Below are 22,643 nucleotides of genomic sequence, written 5' to 3'. Positions count from 1 at the left end.
TTACTATAAACTGTCTTGCCCGTGCTCCACAAGCAAAAAACAAAAACAAAAAACACCCCAAAGCCTGTAACCCTATTTATTTAATCCATGTCACAATTCTACAGGTTGTGATATAGTTTGTGGAGGATATGGTTGGTAAATATGGGGTGCTCTTAGAAACACAGCAATATGTTGCTTGTTAAGGAAAAAGAATAAATGGAACAAAGTTATAGGCATACGTAAGGCCCAGTCCTCTTTGGTGCTAAATTAAATGATATAATCCAACCAGAGGGGATTGACTTCCCCTTCTGCTCCCCCTGCTCCAAAAGTCTGAGACATTGCTATCTCATCTTACTTTTCATAGTTAATTCACAAAGTCAGTTCAAGTGCCCTCTCCTCTCCAGTGTTTAATAGTCTCATCATACTCAGCTGAGTTTCCATGCCTTTTGTTCTAAAAAAGCAAAGCAAATACAAATAAATACAGAGCACCATCTCATTGAAAAGAGCTTTTCTCTCTTTGCAGTTGTAACTCACAATCACTTTCAGTTCAGTCAAATTCATTTCATGCAATGTTCAAGAGTTCTGAAGAAGGTAATACCTGGCCCTCAATCTCAGACATCATTTCTGTTTTTGCAGCAAACTGAATATAAGACAGCAATGCATGTAAGATACATTCCTGCAATAATCCATACCAGGGAACAAATCAATCCACCTTCCATTTTATTGTGTGCTATCTTTTTTCTGAGTGAGGTGTCTAGAACATATACATATTAGTGCCGATTTAGCCAATACATTTTCCAGCCTTCAGTTTTTCTATGACAGCTTGCCCTATGAAAAATAAGAGCTCAGCCTCAAAAAAATAAAGATAGCCATTCTCAAATAATTAGAATTTTAGTGACCTTATTAATAAAAGGCAGGCCCAACTTTACTAACCTTCAAGAGCTGCTACTAAAAATCAGTCATTAAAAAAAGAAAGTGTCCGCCCCCAAAACAGAGGCTGATTATTTATGGCTTATTTCACAGTGACATACTAGAAAGCAGGCCAATTTCTCACTGTACATTAGTTGGACTTACAGGCAGGATGTTGTATATCATAAGGAACCTACACTGAGATCCTTACAGTGGCTGCTCTCTTTAAATAAAGTCGGAGTAAAAAGGTTGGATAAGGAAAAGAAATACAGCGTAAACACGAAGGACCCTACCTGTGGTCCTTATTCAGGCAGAACTCCAATTTAATTTGCCTGAGTAAGGGTCTCAGGTATGGGTCCTTAGTGCTCATGCTGCATTTTTCTCAGCCATCGTTTTTACTCATAATTGGTTTAAAGAGAGGAGGCCCAGGAAGGGGCTCTGGATAGATTTCCTCCAAAGCAACATCACAGCTGAGAGTCCATAAGAGTCTGCATAATATTTGTCAACTAAGAATTTCATTGTAAGGAAGAAATAGAAGAGAACTTCCCACAACCGTGGTTCTTTATCACACGAATTTAAGTGTAATGTTCAATGCTCCTCTATGCATATACTGCCTCTTTTGGACAAGTCTAAATGCAGTCCTCTCCCCCTAGCTCAGAGTGAATGTTGAGACTCCTTCATGGAGTTCAAACTGCCATGCAATTTTTGCCCTGTAAACATCCCCTCCTAATTAGGGGTGGGAAAGTGACCAGGATCCCAATATGATACACAGCTTCTAGATGTGTCTGTATAATACTCAAAACGAAACCAGATTTATTCTTTTAATTTCAGCACATGAAACTTCAGTATGCTGAAATCTACAGACCAAGGGGCCCTTGAATGCCCTCCTGGTGTGAAACATTAATTGCACCTTTTTATAGTAAGCTTTACGGACACCTACTCGTAAGTGATTTTGTTTTTCATTTCAGGAGCACGGCATAATAAACTCCTTTATGAGAATATTCAGGGATGTCAAAGATCTCATTATATAAAGAGGAGCAGGAACTGGAACAGCCCCTTTACTTCCACTAGTGCAGGGGATTCCGACCCTGCAAAGCCACTGGGGGGTAGGAGGAGAAGAATGGTGGTAGGGGGCATTGCCGCAGCAAGAATGGAACCCTGTCTCTCTTTTCCCTGAGTCCAAAGCCCCTCTAGTGCTGTTTGCCACTCTTTACAGTGTCAGTCCACTGGTTGAAAACTTGTGTTTGGGGGAGAATCGGCAAGCACGAGAACACTGATTCAATCAGCACAATCTTATTTCCTGTATTCCTCAAGGACCTGAACCACCCCTCCAGAGGACAGGAGGAAAAGGAGAGTCAAAGCAGCAGCCAGTAGGAACACACAGGAGCATGGATTCTGCAAAAGCCATACTGTCATGCAAATGTTAGGGGGTAGGCGGGAATCATTTCCGAGGTTCTATATCTCTGCGGGTCACCCCAAAACAAAGGGACAGATACACTATCTATTTCACTGGCGCTAAACAATGCTCCCCACAAACCTAATGACAGTAATATGGTGGAAACTGAGAGTTTCCTACCTTCTATATAGCTACAGAGCACCACAATGGGAGACAATTTGGCCCTTTACAATTAATGTAAGGCAATGGGTAGCCATGCTCCGGTTGCTTTGTACCACAATGGCATTTGTAGTTTTGTAGCCTTAGACAAAGTATATGTATCCCACCGCCAGCTGCTTGCTCAACCAATGGAACAACAGTTATCCTAGTAGCAGCCTGCATCTGGTAAGCTAGCCAACTCTGTAGCTGTAATTCACCATGAGAGCAATGACAGAAGCAACCATGGGGACAGGACTCAAGTGTTTTTAACCACTCAGCATAGGGTTAGTCTGAGTCCTAACTACACTATAGTTTCTATTGTTGCTACCATCCAGAAGAATTGTGACCAGAAAGTTTGCTAGAATACACAAGGCCTTTATCTTGATGCTTCAATACTCTAACACATTTAATTCAATTTCATTTTGGTCCTTCCTTGCTCCAACATGCTCCCAAGACTGCAGGCATTTTAATTTCATCATATAATTTAACTCTGCTTTCGGAGCAACCATCTGTACTTGTTTACTTATTCTAACCCACATTTAAGTCTTTTGGCATCACTAGCATAGTCTGTGTGAGACATCATTGGTTTTTTCCATACGAATAATTAAACTGCAGTCTGATTAATGCTGTCTAGAGTTCTAGCCAGGGTGGATAAAAATTAATTACATTTTTTAAAAATATAAAAAAAAAATCCCTGAAGAGTGGCTTGACAATGCTTTTCTTTCCTTCAGTTACTGTACAACTGTGCATACATGACAGCATTTACACCCTAGCCAAGGAGATCTGTGATTGTGCAATGGCCAACACCAGAAAGCAGGGTGTATAAAAATCAATGATATTTTTAAAAAAAGAGAAAAAAAATGGATTTTTTTATTTAAATCGGATTATTTTGATAAAATGCTTTTTGAGGAAAAAAATCTATCTAAAGATAGTTTTAATTAAGATACATTATAGCTCAAAGACATCTCATCATGGAATAGGGATTATAAATTCTAATTCTATAGTATGAGACAATATATTCATGTAATGTTTAAGAAAAGTTTTGTAAATGAGTTCCAATAGTTTATGGATTAGGGACCCAATTTTATGGGGTTCCAGGGACTTCTGTATAGATTATTTAGGTTAATCTTTCTATCTACCCAATGGGACTCAATGCTCAGTATAGAAGATACCATCAGAGATGCTTAGTTTTGCAGTTCTCAAACTGTGGATTTGGGTCTCCAAAGATAAAATGCTTGTTAACAGCAAAAAGGTTTTAAAATAAATAAATAACTACAGAGGTGAGAAACAACAGACCTCAACCCTCTTGTCCCTCTGCAAATTTGTGTACACAAAGTCAATCCCTTACCTCTCTCTCAAAGTGCAAAGTTTTGAAAAGTTCAATGAATAGAAAGAAGATTGTTGGGGGTGGAACAGATCTGGACAAGGAAAAGAAGTCTGGAGATAAATATGAGAAGGGAGGGACAGGCAGTAGAAACAAAAGTGAAACTGTCTGAGCAGCATATTCCAGAAGTCAAGAGGTCTTTCTGAGTGAAGCACTCGCTGATTTGAGATCTACCATACCATTCTCTCACGAGAAGAGAAAATCTATAATGGCAGCAGGCCGTAAGAGAGACCCAGTTTGGGAATATTTTAATGAAGTTCCTCTACCTGTGGGTAACACAGGCATGCATGCAAAATGCAAACAGTGCAACAAAGAAGTGCAAGGCCTAGTGATGTTCTCCTCCTAATACAGCATGGCAAGAAAATCCTCCGAATATTAATGATTAACCTCCCAATTACTTCATAAATATCTGCTTCAATTACCTTTGGTAAATGAAATAACCAAACAATTGTTCATTTTCTGACATAGCTGTAAAACTAATCTGAAAAGTTTTCAAAATAAATTACTTTAAAAATGTATAGTATGTACCTTCTAAAAATGAAACCTACATCTATCGCTGAGTTGTGAAGAATATGTATTAAGATTATAACAACCAACAAGAATGCATTTTTATGTAGAAATCCTTGATTAAATCGAGTCTTCCTGACTAGTGATTTAAATCAATTTGATTTAAATCAAATCCACCCTGGTCCTAGCTCAAAACTCCTTGAAGAATAAGAAATACAAGGGCCGAATACTGTAAGGTGCTACTGCCTTCAACTCCCTCTGAAGTTAAATAATTTTAAAAGGCTCACTACTTCTCCCACTCAGGGCTTGTCTACACATGAAGTTATTCAGGAACAGCTGTTTAGCAAGGGCTAAGTTAAACAGGAACAAGGCACCCTTATACTGGGCTGAGATTGTCCACACATGCAGTTATTCAGGAACAGCTTTCCTGAATAACTCCATGTGAAGACGGCTCTTACATTTGAGACCTGAAAGAAAGAACAGCTCAACCAGGTACTAAAATTCATTGTTAAGTCTATTAGTTTTCTGTCTTACCAAAGACAACATAACAAAATTACCTTGGATTTGTCTTGCCAACACACAAAATGCAACAGCTGGGTTTTTACAAGTTCATAAAACAAAATATCTACTAGATTAAAAAAAGAGCACTAACTTCTGGCCTTAAGTCATGTTACTGTGGGAGGGAAAAATAGTATGCATTAAAAGTGGAAGCAAGGATCTCAGGTTTTCAGACTTAACTCTATTTCCTTTTATATTGGTTGGTTTTTACAACTGATGTCATTTACACTTCTATTTTTTATTTGTACTCATTTTTATTTAAATTTGTACTGTTTAGTTATAAACCAATGAAACCAGAAATCCATAAAGAAAATAACCATAAGATCTTTAATCATACCAATGAAAATGATGCTGCTTTAACAACTATATTCTTTAGAACAGGACATTTATAACTTTCTATTTCAAGGAAATTAAACTCTGCAAAATATACTGTACAGAGATTGCCCCTCTGTTCAAGACAACTCTCTGGAAGCACTTTGCATGGATGAAAGGAGACAGGAGTTAAATTCCTGGTCTCACTTACTAGGTCAGAAAGGCTGAGAATTTTGTGAATGCAGCAAACACAGCTTTGGAGAAAGGGAAATGTTTTGTAATATCAGCAGCAACCTATCCATCTTAAAGAACAGCTCTAAAACTGTCCAAATATAGTCCCATGCTATCCTCTGCAGCTGGAAGATTATGGTTGCTAAATGGGTCCTTTTGGGAGATGGAGGAAAATGGGACACACGATTTCTCCATCTCAGGTTCCATCACTCCAGATTTTGCGAGCGGAACACAGCTGTCATCGCTTCTCTGGTTCCTCTCAAACATCTCAATTATTTATTAGACTGGAAAACATCACAACTGCTGACTTGTGCGGAAGAGAGGTGTGACATCGAAAAATAGGTCAGAACAGATTAATGGACAATTTAAGATAGCAACACCGCAGAGAGTCTTTTACGCTTTCTCTTTGAGAAAGGCCACCTTGATTGAAAGGTGGGCTGGAAGTACCGTGCTGTTATTGTGAGTACTGCAAGGCAGCTTTACCCTTTACTGCAGTTTGTAATTATGTTATCATTCACAAGGTTTAAATTCAACAGTTCTTTATTTAATAGTGAGCAAGTCTACACGACACTGCGGTAAAAAAGCCAGCAAGCTCCCAGAGTCTTGTCTGAACTAGCTTTCCTACCTGTGGAGCTGCATTAGTGTTAGCAACATTGGGAAATGTTTCAGGAAAAGAAAGCCTAGCATAGACAAGACCTCAATGTTACTCTACTCAGGACCTGTGTTACGTAGTGAGAGTCAGCAGAATGTACTCTTCTTTAAGTAGGATTCTAGCACCTGAGACTAGGAGAATTCAGGAGAAGAGCCCTGAATTTCTATGCAGTGTCCTAGATCTTGTCACTTCCATAGCACTGTCTCTTTCCCTACCATCCAACTGATGGGCCCTCTCCTGGGGCTCCACATGGAAGAGGTTCTGTGGGGTTTCAGGATACAGCTGGGGGCTGAGCAGAGGGCTGGACACCAATCACACAGTCTCCTGTTGATCGTTTGGACTACCACACAGAAGCCTGAGCGAGAGTTACTTAGGTTTGGAGTTTCATTAATTGCTTCTGGATCCCCACAACAGCAGCTGCTTAGCAGCCTCAGGGGAAATAGCTGCAAGGCTCATACAGGAGCTCTGCAGCAAATGTGCATCAAAGAAGAGAAGACAAACAATGATTAGTGTGGAGATCTCCATATATCCGAGTTCACCCTTTCCTAAGGATCCATAGGGATTGGGGAGGGCTTTGTTCCCTACAAACTCCTGAAATCCCAAATTCCGCACAGTTTTCAATTATCTCACTGTTCCCTTGGAATTCCCCAGTCTGCCTTCTGTATCCACCTGTTGTCTCTTGTCTTGTATTTAGATTGTAAGTTCCTTGGGCTATCTTTGTGTTGTGTGTCTGTACAGTACCTAACACAATGAGGCCCTGATCAGGATTCCTAGGCACCACTACCATACAAATATGTTTCCCATGTCATTGACCCTCTTTGCCTCCTTCTCCAGAGGAACTCACAATCTGACCCATACTTTCTACAAGACATGCTAAACTGTTGTGAGCGCTGAGCTAAGATTTTAGAAAAAAATCTTGAACATAAGGGGAATTTTCAACTTCTATGAAACTTACAATACATCTCATGAGGAAAATGTTCATGGAACTTCAGTTTCAAATTTTAAGAAGAGGATCAAATCCTGACTGACATGCAGAACCCTCTAATTAGACTTTGCAAGATTCTTGATCCTTGAAACACTACCAGAAAAAGCTTCAGGGATTAAATTTCATTTTGCTGGCATCAGTACACAAAGCCAAGCAGAGTCAGGCAGGGCAGACAGCTAAGGAGAAAGAAGAAAAAAAAATGTGGAGTGGGGAGAAAGAGGGAGAGTCTTGAGGAGAGAAAACAAGTACAGAACAGAAACAGAACACAGAGCAGGAAAGGTAACAGACAAAGAGATAAGAAAAGCAACACTGAAAAGGGAGGGGAGAAAATGAAAGATTATAAAGATACTATAGCAACTGAAATCAGGTTAAAAAAAAAAACAGTATTCAACGTATAGATGATGTGGCAGATATTATCCAAAACTAACAAACTTTTTAAAAATGTGGTCATACAGATAGGACTTTAAATGCAATAAAAAGCCTGTACAATTTATTAAGGTGTATGCAGCAAGTAGTTCTGGATCTGCCTATACAAATAAGCAGAACATTTTTATACCAACAGAAAACACCCTGGAGAGTAAAACTAAGAAAAAGCAAAATGATCAGTGACCCAGAAAGTCAAAATGTGATTACTGTGAGCTTGTTCTACTGCGGAGGAACTGAAAAAGTTCAAGTGCAAAATCTTAAATGGCATTGATACTGAAGTACTAAAGTTAAATACCGTTCCCAAGAATCTGTCTGGAACAGAGGTCCTAGTAATATTTGAGTTTTATCCCATGCTTTCGTTTAGCATTACTGTCCATTACAATATGGTGGCAAATTGTCATGCATCACAAGACTATTTCTGACAACTTTCATTTCTCAGTGTGTTAGGCATAGCTTGCTTTCCTAATTTTTTAAATAGGAAAACTCTTAGATTAGCTGAGGTTTAACGATTTACAGGAACTGCTCTAACTTAAATCATTCAACAGCACAATGTATTTAGTTAACCGGTTAGTGAATCACATTCCTAAAAAGCTACAAAACATACAGATTACCAAGGGCATACTGTGTACCTTTCAGTAAATTATTAACTACTCCGCTGAATAATAAAAAGGAAAGTACATGAATTATTTGCTAAAAAATTATTTGTAGAGCATACCGTTGCTATTCTTGTCTCGATACGGTTCTCCTCTTCTACCACATACTCATGGCCCGCTTTGAAGAGTTCCAGCATTTTTGGAATGTCACGGCCCAGAGAATCTAATTAGAAAAACAAAAAGTGGAAGAAAGTATTAGCGTCCCTACATCTAGTACAACCAAAATGAGAGTTAGAACGGTTTCCTCTAAATGTAATCAAGTAAAAAAAAATCATCACCCTTGACAAACCTGCAGGATACTGAGGACAGGGTGAGGGCCCCCAGTGGACCCATATTCTATACATTTACATCCCTAGGTTAGACTGTGTTGTTTTAGGAGCCTATGTACTTTTAATCACCAATTACTGCACATGAATTGTTCTATAATAGGATGTAATTTATCTGCAAGAAATATATCAAGATAATTCAAGATGAAAAGCCTGTAGTAGAGCTTTATAAAAATGAAGGCTCTTGCAACACAGTCTTATTATACCAGTTAGATATCTGGTTTGGAAAATGTATTTCTAACCTGAAATTAAACAGAAAAAAACAAAACAAACCTGTACATTTTAAAAATATCCCAAGAGGATTAAAATATAATTAGTAAACTACAGTATTAGACATTTTATACAGTGTCCCGACTCAATCCAGCCAAGATGGATACAGTAACTCCTCGCTTAACGTTGTAGTTATGTTCCTGAAAAATGCTACTTTAAGCGAAAAGATGTTAAGCGAATCCAATTTCCCCATAAGAATTAACGTAAATGGGGGGTTTAGGTTCCAGGGAAATTTTTTTGCAACTGACAAAAGACTATATTATATATAGTCACACACACACACACACACACACACACGCAGTTTAAGTTTCAAACAAACAATTTAATACTATACATAGCAATGATGATTGTGAAGCTTGGTTGAGGTGGTGGAGTCAGAGGGTGGGATATTTCCCAGGGAATGCCTCACTGCTAAATGATGAACTAGCACTCGGCTGAGCCCTCAAGAGTTAACACATTGTTGTTAACGTAGCCTCACACTCTACAAGGCAGCATGAATGGAGGAAGAAGACAGCATGACAGAGACACACCTTGAGTGAGTGAGTGTGAGAGAGAGAGCGATGCGCATTGCCCCTTTAAGTATGCTGACCTCACTCTAAGTACATTGCCTTTTTAAGTAGATCAGCAAGTTGAGACAGAAGCTGCTACCGGCCAACTCCCTCCATCCTGAGCCCTGTCTGTCCCACCCAGCTCTATCGAGATGCGGTACAGGAGCTGGGGGAGGGAGACACCTTGACATCAGCACCCCTCTTCCCTCCCCCCTGCACAGCAAGCAGAAGGCTCCCGGGAGCAGCTCCAAGGCAGAAACCAGGAGCAGCACATGGCAGTGAGGGAAGGGACAGCTGAACTGCCCGGCAATTGATAGCCTGTTCTGCAGCTACCGCACAGAGAATTTAGGGGAGCTGCCGGTCCCCCCTGGTTCCAAGCCCCCACCAGCTAGCTCCAACGGGCTGCTCTTCCTGCAAGCAGTGAACAAAGCAGGCAGCTGCCAAACAATGTTATAAGGGAGCCTTGGGCAACTTTAAACAAGCACGTTCTCTAATTGATCAGCAACGTAACAAGAAACAACGTTAACCGGGACGATTCCCATCAGTAACAAGAAGAGAGAAAATAGTTAGCTGAGCTGCAAGGGCCTATTTGGCTTATAATGTCATGAGCTTGTTTGAAACGTACACTCTATTTTACCCACGTGTTCTGTTGGCTGTAGCAGAAATCAGGTTTTACTAAACTAGAAACTGAATAACCTCTTAAGGGCACAATATAGGCTTTCATGTATTCTAATGCACCTGTTACATTTTTGACAGATTAGTAGTTTGCTCCAAGTGTTTACAGAGCACAAATGTTGTTTGCCTGCTTGTAAATACTTCGTGCAGACAGTTGTGGAGGAAAGAAAACATTAAAGATGAGGAAAAGATCTTGATTTAAACTCTCAGTGCATTACAATGTCAGCAAGAAAAAAAACCAATGCTTGAACAGCCGCAGGATTTTAATTTGGATCATATTAGAAGTAACAAATTAAGATCATTTAGAAACAAAGGAAGGTCAAAAAATAGAGAAAGATATTGTAAAGAACGATGTTTGTTGTTGTGGGAGATCCGATACCAAGAGAGGGAATATTTATAGCATCATGAAGAAACAAGCCCTACATATGAAGAAAATAATTGTGAAAGAGAAATACGTTAAAGACAGATGCCATTCAAATGTGGTTAAAAAGTGGGCAAAACATACAAATAACTGGTAAGTTGTGGTGCTCATGACTACACAAAATTTCCGCACATTTTTCACTGTTTTAGTGAAACCATTTTCCCCCACAGAACTTTGCTATAAGCAGAAGGTTATTATAGCCCTATTTCAGTTCTTTGCAATGTGTAAGTTTCAAAGTATGTGACTTTGCGTGTATTTCTCTAAATAGATCTCTCACTGTAAGAGGTTTCTTGCATATACATAGTTCCCATAAGTTTACGCAGATAGGGCTTGACTCTAAACTCAAGTTCATTTAAACTGAAGAACTGGCTCAGAGTACCAGATTTTTCAAAGATCATATTGGTCTCAAATCACAATCAAACTCAGTAAAGGTCCTCTCAGTAAGACTTCATTCCAGAGATACATTTTACACAGCTTCATTTCCTAAATGAAGAGGCTGATTAAATTATTTCAAGAGAAAGCTCCTGGTCAAGGGCTTAATATTTAATATTAATACATTAATGTGATTAAATATTTAATATATATAAAATAATATTTAATGAAAATGTCTTACTTCTGTTAGTCTTTGGAAACTTTTTTCTTAGTTTGTTTTTTAAAGGTAGCAACTTCACTATTATTTCAGGAACGGCTATGTAAAAATCTGCATTGATTTCGTCATCCAAAATCTGAAATTAAAAGAAGCCAGAATAATTATGTGAAAGTTTGCAATATAAGTATATTTAAAAATGGAAGCAATATTTATTTTTGAGATAAAATGCTCAGAATTAAAAAAAAAAAACCCCTCGGGAAAGGAAAAGCCTTCTGTCTCTTGTGTTTCTCAGCCATCAGACTTTAAACATTTGGCAATATGACCAATGCAGCAGTATCAAAGTAGTGCCAAAGAGCGCTAAGTTCTGTACTAAGGAAGACAAAGTCCCCACTTCAAAGAGTTCTTGGAACCAACTTTGTAGTTTTTAGAAAAATCACATTCTTAAAGCCAACCACAAGAGCATGTAAAACTAAGATGTAAATACAGTAACTCCTCCCTTAAAGTCGTCCTGGTTAACGTTGTTACATTGCTGATCAATTTGGGAACGTGCTCGTTTAAAGTCGTGCAATGCTCGCTTATAACGTCATTTGGCAGCCGCCTGCTTTGTCCACTGCTTGCAGGGAGAGCAGCCCGTTGGAGCTAGCTGGTGGGGGCTTGGAACCAGGGTAGGCTGGCAGCCCCCCTATCAGCTCCCTGCTCTCCTAAGCTCCCAGTGCGGCAGCCGCCCAGCAGGCGACCAATTGCCTGCAGTTCGGCTGTCCCTCCCCCCCCCCGCCATGTGCTGCTCCTGCCCTCTGCCTTGGAGCTGCTCCCTGAGCCTCCTGCTTGTTGTGCGGGGGGAGGGGGAGAAGAGAGGAGCTAATATCAGGGTGTCCCCCTCCCCCCTACTTACCCCATCTTCCATAGAGCAAGGGGGACACAAGACAGGTCTCAGGATGGAGGGAAATTCCTGGCAGCAGCTGTGGTCTCAGCTTGCTGATCTACTTAACAAGGCAGCATACTTAAGAGTGGGGTCAGTGTGCTTAAAGGGGCAATGCACATCTCTCTCTCTCTCTCACACACACGGTGTGTCTCTGCCATACTGTCTCCCTTCCCTCTATTCGTGCTGCCTTGTAGAGTGAGAGGCTACATTAACAACAGTGAGTTAACCCTTGAGGGCTCAGCCAATTGCTAGTTCATCATTTAGCAGTAAGGCATTCCCTGGGAAATATCCCACCCTCTGACTTCACCACCTCAACCAAGCTTCACAATCATCGTTGCTGTGTACCAGTATTAAATTGTTTGTTTAAAATGTATACTCTGTGTGTGTGTATACACTCACACAGTATAAAAGTGTATATATATAAAATAGGGGGGGATTAGGCTCCAGGGAATTTTTTTCACCAGACAAAAGACTATATATATATATATATATATATATATATATATATATATATATATATACATACATACATACACACACACATATATATCTTTTGTCTGGTGAAAAAAAAATTCCCTGGAACCTAATCCCCCCTATTTACATTAATTCTTATGGGGAAATTGGATTACCTTAACATCGTTTTGCTTAAAGTCGCATTTTTCAGGAACAGAACTACAACATTAAGTGAGCAGTTACTGTATACTGGTTTGTAAGCTTTAGAGAGCAGTGGAAGATTACACTCTGTAAGTAATTTTTTTAAATTGTTAAAAATAAAACAGGCTTTATTTTCATTGCCAGAAAAGGCAAAAAAAACAAAAAACCCAGCAAGCTTCCTTTAAAGCAGTGGTTTTCAATCTGGGGTCTGCAGACTTCGTCTAAGGGGTCTGCAAAAGATTGCCATTACCATAGAACAATAGTTTTCAACCTGTGGTCTGTGGCCCCTGGGGGTCTGCAGACTATGTCTAAGATTTCCAAAGGGGTCGGCACCTCCATTTTAAATTATTTAGGGATCTGCAAATGAAAGGTTGAAAACAACTCCTCTAAAGCAACCAATAGACTAAATAGACTGAATAGACCAATAGACTAAAGTAAAGGAGGGCATACCCGTTTTATCTTACATCTTATAACATATTCCCATTGCTTACTTTTCTTCTTACAACCCCACTCTCCATCCTTATCAGAGCATGTGTTACATTACTTACAGATCAGTAAACTGGCATGAGTTTAACACCATCATTTGTGTCACCTCTCAGTTTAGACCACTGAAACTTACAAGGGTAAAGCTTCCCAGCCTTGACAGGGTTTTTGTAACATGAAAAATGCAATTTACACTGATATTAAAAAAAATACCTTTTGGATTAATTCAGTCCCTCCCACAAAAGCAGCTCCATTTTCTTTTGCTATTTTAATTTCTTCTGCATTCTGTTAAAAAACAATAGCCCAGATATAACATATGTACTATCAGCATTCTGTTATTACTTCAAAGTCATCAACAGTAGAATGATTTCACCAACACGGTCATATGCACTGAATGAAAAACCAACTCACTTGTTTGTTAAACATGAAACTATCAGATGGGAACAACTGGTTAAAAACTAGTGAGGTTTAGAGATAGGTAGCTCTGGGAATCTTTAATGGAAGCTCTCTCTCTAATTCACAAATTTTAATCAGGTCCCAGTAAGGAGTGGCAACAAAATCTTTGCCATGATCTCACCAAATCTAGAGAACAGTGTTACAGTGAGACAGGAAATGTTAACAATTTATGTTGGGTGGTTTTCACTCAGTTTCTTGCTTTCTTTCTCCATGATCAGGATGAAGCAACCAGCCATCTGCTAGATGGAGTCTTATTCTTTAAAGAAAAAGTGGAGAAAGTTTTAGTGCACCAGTGAAGACGATTGTTAATAACTTCCTTGAGGTGAACAAGCTACCATTAAACAAATACTGAAGAGACCTTTACTTGAAAAGATGTTTGGAAATTACTCATTCATTCTCTACACGTGATCCAATTAGTTTACTTTCAAATCGCAGTACTGAACGGAAACCATCAATATCATCTAGTGATCTGTCAATAGCTTTTAATACCATTGATGAGATATTAATGGTTTGATTACATAAGCTATTATAAAGTCATGTTTATTTTTTATAAAAAAGAAATTACATAGCTTCACACTTTCTTCTCAGGGGGTCCTGGTGCGTAGAATCTGGGGAAACTACTTGCCCTCCCCCAGGTGCTCACATAAGAAGGGTCACATTGAGTTGCATCCTGTCACACTCTTATCCGCTATGCATATGGTACAATGAGAGAGAGAAGTTTCTGAGCTGCAGTATCATCAGTCTGCTGGGGATACTCAGTTCTACATCTTCTATTTAACTCTGATTCTACAAAACCATTTCTTTCCGAGTATTTGACTTAGGCAGGGACCTTGATGAAAGCAAACTGGATGACAAGTGGAAGCTTTTGTTAGAAGAGAGAGTCAGAAAATAATAGGATGTTCTGGATATTCATGCCAAGAAGGATGCACACTATGCCCACCTTTTACTAAAATGGCTCACATATTAGATGTCCTACTGGAATCATTACTGCCCCTGAATTCTCAGTTGACAAGCTGGCCTCTCATGCCTTTCATTATCTATAGATGGCCAGGATGCTGCAGGTATACTTTTCCAATACAGGCAATACAACCATGATTCGTGTCTCTGTCACTTGATATTAGACTACTCTACTGCATTCTGCTTAGGGTTACCTTCACAGTCTACACTAGGTGGAGCTTGTGGGTAGAATGCTGTTGCTTGTCTGAGCAGCGCAAGCCACTGTGAATATAGCAAACACTTGCACTCAAGTGTCTGCAGTGGTTTCCTGCTATCTTCTGGGTGATCATTATCCTTACAACCTTTAATGGTCTGTGATATGGTTGTTTGGTAGATTGCTTTTCACTTTATACCTTGTTAAAACTATTAAAAAGTCAGCGGGAAGCCTCTACAGCTGAACTCTCCAGAAGTGGTGGCAGGACTCTCACATTTGATTAAATTTGCTCCCTTTGGTGATTTTCTACAATTACATGACCAAGCTCCAGTGCCCGATGCAAAATATTTATTTGGTTTAAATTTTGATCTATTTTTGTTATAGCTCAGCCTGTGCCTGAAAAAATGGCTGCTATCAGACCGCAGCATAGGTTCTGCCAATGCTTGTACTGTACCTATTCTGTGGCTAAGGGAAGATCTGTGGCTGTTCATGCAGGACCTTTCATGAGCATTTAAGTACTTTAAATGAAATGTATCAGCAAAAGTTCTATAAAAGACTTATTCCAAAATATTAGTTTTCTATTATGTACATAAGCCAGGCATTTGGCAGTCTTGAAGGAAAGTAGAAAAGATTTAGGGAGGGCAACTAAAAGATTGAGGATTTGGTATTAAGACAAATCAACTACAGAGGCACAAGCTTTATACCATATAAATTGAATTTTAAATAAATTAAGATGAAAAATAATTATGGACCTATGGGGAGAAGGAGAAAAACAGCAATGGATTCTAACTAGTGAAAGGACACTTCCTTTAGCCCGCATTAAGTTACAACAGAGGTGGGCAAACTACAACTTGCGGGCCACATCCAGCCTGTGGAACTGTCCTGCCCAGCCCCTGAGCTCCCAGCCGGGGAGGCTAGCCCCCGGCCCCTTCCCTGCTGTCCCCGCTCCCCTGCAACTCCAGCTTGTCGTGCCGCCAGCGCTCTGGGCAGCAGGGCTGCAAGCTCCTGCCGGGCAGGACGGTGGTGGGGCTGGCTCTGGCATGGTAAGGGGGCGGGGAGGTTGGATAAGGGGCAGATAGTTCGGGGTGGGGGGGGGGCAGTCAGGGGACGGGGAGTAGGGGAGGTTGGATAGGTGTGGGAGTCCCGGGGTAGGCCTGTCGGGGGGTGGCGGTGCGGATTGGGGTCAGGGGGCATTGGATGGGGGTAGGGTCCCTGGAGGGTGGTTTGGATAGGGGCAGCGGGTCTCAGGCGGTGTGTGTGTCAGGGGACAAGGAGCAGGGGGGGTTGGATGGGTCACGGATTCTGAGGGGGGAAAGTCAGGAGGCTGGAAGTGGGAGGGGGTGGATGGGGGGGGGCACAGCCTTCCCTACCCGTCCCTCCATATGGTTTTGCAACCCCAATGTGGCCCTCGGGCCAAAAAGTTTGCCCACCCTTGGGTTACAAGAACTGAGTTGCTTATTATGAGTTGCTTCAGCCTTGGTAATCAATTCCTCTTAAATTCTTAAATTTACAGCACTAGAATATTCTGCTAACAGATAAGTGTACACACACAAGACAGGAGAACAGAAAAAAGTAGGAACAAACACATTAAATTGCTAAGCATCCACAGCCAGAGGTTGCTCCTGGTCCAAGAAACTTTGTAAAACACTTTGGGATCCTTCAGAACGAAAGGCCCTACACAAATACAAAAGTGAACCATGTACTAAACATTTGTTGTATACATAAAATATCTGAAATGCAAGACTTAAATAACACGTTTACTCACCTCTGTGAATACCAAAACTTTATTGATTTCATTTGCAAAAGGATATGGCAGAAGAATGGTGCTGACAAGCTGATCCACTTTTTTCTAACAGATATAAAAAAAAAATAAGTGGTTGGTGCAAATTTAAAACTCTCTTACTGTAGGACATCTAAATCCTAACTGGAACTTGGTTTATAAAAAAAGGGGGTTTTGTATATTTTTCCCACTTGTGTGGAGCTGGTCCACTAAGTAATAACATTTGTGTTGTAAGTTGGCTATGAACTACTGAAATTACAAATAAAGAACAGCTCTACCCATAGATCATTTTTTGGTACATTAAGTTAGCTGTTGACATGATAACTAGATAGCCTAAAATGCATTACTTGAAATATGAGACTAGAATGAACTGACACTTTACACACTTCTGTATTTTTGTCCCTCTAGTTCAATTTAGGACTCCCTCAAAACTAGGAAGGTGCCTATGCCATGCCCATACACGATGCTTTTCCTGTTGTGCTGCCAAGAGAGAAGTGACAACATTAACCCAGGGCAGAAGGAAGAGAAATAAAAACAGGAGGGGAAAGAGGAAAGAAAATTATTGTCTCTACTCTCCTCGTAAGGAGTGCACCCAGGAACAGCAGGGGATTAGACGGGGATTGCTGTTCAATACAGCACAATGGCAAGAGCATTAGCAAGGCAGGGAAGAGAGAGAGAGAAAGAGAGAAAGAGAGAGAAAGAAAGAGAGAGAATATATAGGATTTTTCCATGACCGGATGCCAACTTTTAAATTATACAAATCTTCTAAAGGGACTATATGAACACAGACAATCCTTATCAAAATAGGTTGTTTCTTGGAATAGGACTTTAACTATACAGCAGTCTTTAAAACATTAGAAGAACAACAGAAATTGTTGATCAGAGGAAACATCTTTAAGTCCTGAATTTGAAAGATACTATGTACAGTTCTGCCAAAGCACAGTGTTGTCTAGGAAAGAACAGTGAATACCCTGCATAAACATGTCGCCAAATGTGAAAGAGGTTTGGAGGATGAGCCAGAGCAAGACGACAGGAAAGACTCTTCACCGTATTACATTTCTTTCCCTTGCCATTAAGAAAGGTAGTTTCTTAAAATATCACAACTGCAAATCTGTAGGTACTGTCAACATACCTTCTTCTCTAGCATCATATCCAAGGTGAGGTTAGCATATACATGTTGTTTTGGGTAAGTGAAGTCCAACTGCTGAAACTTCTTCAGCATGTCCACAGCCACCTCTGCATCATAGACTGGCCTTTCATACAACCATGTTAAATACACATCATCCACTGGCTTGCTTGCTAACTTTCGTCTGTAAGTGTTCTTTTTTTTTGCTGGCTCTGCTTCCGAAGTTTTCTGCTTGGCATCCTTTGAACCTTTTTTTGCAGTTCTTTTGCAAACCAAAATGATAAATATAAGACCATTAACCTTAATGCTTAGTACATACTTGAATAAAAACCAGTTTGGTTTAAATGGCATCTCAATAAAAAACAATGTCTTGTGTGGCCAAGTCAACTCATGAAAGGTCAATCCATCAAAACTGCATTGGACTTCCCACCTACTTCGCCCACCCACCTACTGTAAACATAGGAGGAAGAGTAAAGACAAATCAGAACCAAAACACTATTAATGAAACTGAACCTCAAAGGCTACAAAGCAATAGATGCTAGATTACCTAGTCAGTGACTATGAGTATGGTCACAGATGGACTTTGACAGTCATCTTAAAGAAGATTTAAATAATCAGAACATAGCACCTGTAAAAAAAAAAAATCATAATAATCCCTCTAAACTAATCTGCCTCAGTAATCCAGTAAAAATTCCTAAAGAATTAAACATTACAATATTCTTTTCTTCCTGGCTGCAAGTTTCTTGTGGGATGTAGCTCCTGCCTCACGATGGCAACAATCCTGAATAGCCTCTCAGAAATCAGAAGCTTTAAAATCTGTTTTTGTACAGTCAGTTTAGTGAAAGAGCACTAATGATTTTGGAATCTGAATTTGTGCTCTGATAATGACTGACTTCCTAGACAAATATCAGAGCAAAGTATCTCGACTTTGGCTCAAAGGTTAATTTAGATAACTGTGTTGGCTTCACCACTGATCTGCCAACGTTAGCGCACAAGTTGCATTCCATTAATGTTACCACTTAATTTGCATTTAATGGCAAAAAACAAATTGAAATTCCAACTCTGAAGTTGTCGTTTCAGGTATTACAAAAAGGACAAGTTCCACTTTTAGAAATTCAAAGGAACGCTTCCAAAAGCATCAAGATTTTCTTCTCAAAAAAGGCAAGTGGGACATTATCCTGGCAATCCTATTTACGCACAGATCTGTAAGAGTTAGTTCCCCCCCATATCTTAAGAATATCCGGAAGCCAGCAAGGTGAATGGCAAAGATGACAAAGCAGTTTCCATGAATTTCCTGTAGGAAGGAATTAATTCAGCTCCATACTGAACAATCCCATCTTCTGTGCCTAAGGGAAAGATATTGTAACCCATTACAACTAGTACGGTAGAAGCCATTTAAGACTGGCTACCCAGGCAGACCAAATAAATCTGTTTTACTCAATGTGGGTCATAAATGATCAGCCCTCTCCACCCTCCTTCTTGCAGCTCTCTGCAACTTCCATAAGTTTTCTCTACTTTTAAGAATCCCATTTTGGGAAGTCCAATAGGTTTGGCTCTGGTTCTGCAAAGTAAACATTTAACACCTCTTGGGCTCTGTAATCTATTGAATTTTAAATTTTGTTTTCATTAAGGAAGGGAAGTGGTCTGTTTTACGTGAGACTTTGGTTATCATCACAAAGGAGTGCTGAAGGAGGGTTCTCAAGGATTGTCACTTGATCATAACAGAAACCAGAATATTCTCATGGCAGGAAAAAGAGCAGTTTACTCCTAAGCAATTCTTTGCTATCTTTAAAAAGTTAAGGTGCTGATTTTTAAAGGTGCTGAGTAACTACAATTCCTGTCAAAGTCAATGGGAGCTGTGCTGCTCAACACCTCTGGAAAATCTGGCACTAAGTATTTGGGAATAAATACTCTTAAGGTGTTTTGCACCTGATACTCTGCATTTCACATGACTGTGTTAAAAATCTAAATTAATGTTGCACAGTTATGTCAAAACACTAAAGTTAAGGTAATATTTGCAACTCCACTCCTTCATGCATATGCATTATGGTACAGTCTCCAATCAGGTGATCACATACTGCTATTCAAACACAACATAATACCAAGCTCTTGTAGAAGATGCTGTATACATGTGTATCTAAGACTGTAAAAATAATAAAAGTTATGGACAACTTTGTGCATGTCTGACACAGAATACACTCAAATAATTTATATATCCTTTCTTCAGACCCACTACCGCAGCAACCATATATTTATCTTAAGATTTTATCCTGTGACCTACCACGATTGTATCTGAGCACTTTCCTTATAAAAACAAGAGTAATACTGAAGTCTACAAAAAAAAAAATCAGCCAAAGTTTAATGGCTAGGCTAAGAGGCAACTGAGAGTATTGATATATATGTAATTACAAAGCTATCCATATATTCATACAAGTGTTGTATATATTTCATGGTCTTCCCTTCCTGAATCCATTTGAATGTTGCTCATCTTATGTTCCAATCCTGCAAACAGCTCTCTGCAGGCAGACCCAAGTGCCTTCATGACATTATCTAGTTTTCAAGGCTACTGAGAATGGGAGGGTGAAGAGCACATAAAGAAACAGATAATAGAAGGATAAGCACTAAAAGTATGTTGTTAATTTAAAGCCATACTTCCATTAAACGAAACTTCACCAATCTTTTCAAGTAACACTTTACATTAGTAAAACAGAGAAATTAGAAGCATTGACAGTATTTTGTGTATAGTAAGTTTTACTGTAGTGTCTGCATAGTTTTCTTCCTCTCATCTATGTACACATTTCACACAACAGATAGATTTTTTTAAGAGGAAAATGTGATTGTAAAACCACACCAACTGTCAGGAGAAGCAGGAGCATATGCACCACTTAAAATTACTAATTTTTATAAACCAACTAGCTTTTATGTTGATATCCTCCTTTTAGTAGTCCATTTGATAACAGTGTCAGTGGTAGGACTGACTAATTTTTACTAGTCTATTTTGTTTTGTAACATTTGTATTTATTTTACTGTTCATAAGCAAGTATATAGAAAAGTGAATTAAAAAAATATATTATGACTATGGCAAAGTGTATGATAAACACCCATTTTTTCATGGTCTGTGTGTATATAAATCTCCTCACTGTATTTTCCACTTTATGCATCCGATGAAGTGAGCTGTAGCTCACGAAAGCTTATGCTCAAATAAATTGGTTAGTCTCTAAGGTGCCACAAGTACTCCTTTTCTTTTTGCGAATACAGACTAACACGGCTGCTACTCTGAAATATGGCAAAGCAATTATCCTTCTTCAGTAACAGTGGTTAACCAAAAGGTAGCCACTTCCAAAAGGGCTTCTAATACTCCATAAGAAAGGGAAGTAACCTAAGTTGTACTAGGGATATGTCCAACAGCGTCATTTACACCAATATTCAAGATATTATTAAGTCTTCTTAATTTTAAAAGCCATTTGTGTAACCCATGACTGCAGACACAGCCTGTTAGAAATATAGTAAACACTCACTTTGCAGCAGCATAGGGTCTAATGGATTGCTGTATGTTTCCAAGGCAGGGAACTGCTGAGGTACGTTGATCAATCCTGGGAAACTGAGCCAGAACTGTTTAAAAATACAAAAAAAAAATACATTAACGTTTGTAATACTCTAATCAGTTAGCACAGAAAAGGAGCGATTTTTTTTTTTTTTTTTTTTTTTTTTTGCGCTTTAAGGTCTATTCCGGCCTGATTTGTGACGCTATTTTTACAGATTTCCCTTGCCTGCCTATTTATAACAAAACCCTGGAGCAAGGCCTACCAGCTGTCCCTCCCTGGAGGAAGCCCCCCCTAGTTTAGGATTCATATTAAACGCCCTTTTCAGTCTCTCCACCGGATGAAGCAGAGTTTTGCTGAAAGCGTCTCAAGGACACCTCACAACAAGGCCAAACGCTCGCTCGCCACCCCGTCTGCCTCCAACGGGCCCGCGGGGCGGGAGGGCTCTGGCGGCCCCGCTGCCGGGCAACAGACTCTGCGGCCGCTCCGCAGCCTCCGGCCGGGACGCTGCTGGGTGTTTCAGGGCCGGGGGTCCCCCCCAGCCCGTGTGAGAACCAGACCCGAGGCCCAGGCGATCAGAGCCGTAGCTGGGCGGCCCCGGGCTCTCCGTGAGCCGGGACTGGGGAGCCGGCCCGTTGGGAGGAGGCGCCCCCACCCCCGTTACAGGCATTGGAGGATCCCCGCTCATCGCAGCCCCCCCGCCACTCACGTCTCCGCAGGCAGCACCTGCCGGGCGCCGCCATGTCGCCGGGCCGGGCCGTGTCACCCTCAAAGCGAACCCAGCTGCCGCGCGGAGCCGGGGAAGAAGGTTCCGGGGAGGGGGGGTTCCGGTGTCACACCCTTCCCCCTCCGCCGGGGGAATCGGGATGCTGGGGCGGGGAGAGCAGCTCCCGCCCGCTGCGGGTGGGGCAGGTGGAAGCCGGGTCCGCCCCCCCCCAGGATTCCAGGAAGGTCACTGGGAGGCAAGAGCCTTGCTGCCTGGGGGAGGAGGGAGCTCCCCCAACTCCAACCTCCCCCCCAAGTGCTGGAACTAGGGGAGCTGCAGCACCCCCAGCTTTGAAGTGGTTTCCATTACACACAGCCTTTACAATTTGGTTCAATGGCTCTCAGCACCCCCACTGTACACATTGTTCCAGCCCCTGTAATCCCCTGTGCCCAGTGACCCATGTGCCTCCCGCCCCCCCAGTCTCTTGCTCCTGCTTGTGAAAGGGCCGGGGCGGGCATGCAGCTTTGGGTGCCAGGTCTGCCAGCTCTAGAACAGGGCCAGAGAGATGACCTGCCCTGGCACAGCAGGGTCATGGAGAGAGTAGTAGCCTTGGCCCCCGGGGCCTCGCTTAACATCAGGATTGTGTTGTTTGCCTGATTGATAAAAGCGTTGGGATTGCACAAGTGTCTGCTTTGGAGAGTAAGGCTGGTCCTGTGATTACAGCACTGGATTGGGACCCTGGAAATCAAGGCTTAGGCCCCAGAAGCCCTGTCTGTGGACAAGACCTTGCACCAGTTATTTAATC

At 40.7% G+C, this 22,643-nt stretch overlaps 1 protein-coding gene across 5 annotated transcripts in view; it reads right to left on the bottom strand.

Moving 5' to 3' along the window:
* MRPL1 (mitochondrial ribosomal protein L1) overlaps positions 1-22,015 on the bottom strand; it is a 37,096-nt gene extending 15,081 nt beyond the window's left edge. For 2 of the 5 annotated variants that reach the window (XM_043544855.1, XM_043544854.1), the window contains exons 1-6: positions 21,842-21,974; positions 21,109-21,202; positions 17,597-17,852; positions 13,292-13,363; positions 11,044-11,155; positions 8,253-8,353 (exon numbers count right to left, since the gene is read on the bottom strand). In XM_043544855.1, coding sequence (XP_043400790.1) covers positions 8,253-8,353; positions 11,044-11,155; positions 13,292-13,363; positions 17,597-17,852; positions 21,109-21,202; positions 21,842-21,875 — 669 coding nt within the window. In that variant the 5' untranslated portion in view covers positions 21,876-21,974. Of the gene's footprint in view, positions 1-8,252; positions 8,354-11,043; positions 11,156-13,291; positions 13,364-16,449; positions 16,534-17,596; positions 17,853-21,108; positions 21,203-21,841 lie in introns of all 5 variants that reach the window. The other 3 variants (XM_037896736.2, XM_037896735.2, XM_037896737.2) reach the window with 3 other exon arrangements.
* Between the last annotated feature and the right edge of the window lie 628 nt (positions 22,016-22,643).

Source organism: Chelonia mydas, chromosome 4, assembly GCF_015237465.2.
Source record: "Chelonia mydas isolate rCheMyd1 chromosome 4, rCheMyd1.pri.v2, whole genome shotgun sequence".
NCBI classification, from domain to species: Eukaryota; Metazoa; Chordata; order Testudines; family Cheloniidae; genus Chelonia; species Chelonia mydas.
This window is presented reverse-complemented; position numbering and strand designations above follow the sequence as displayed.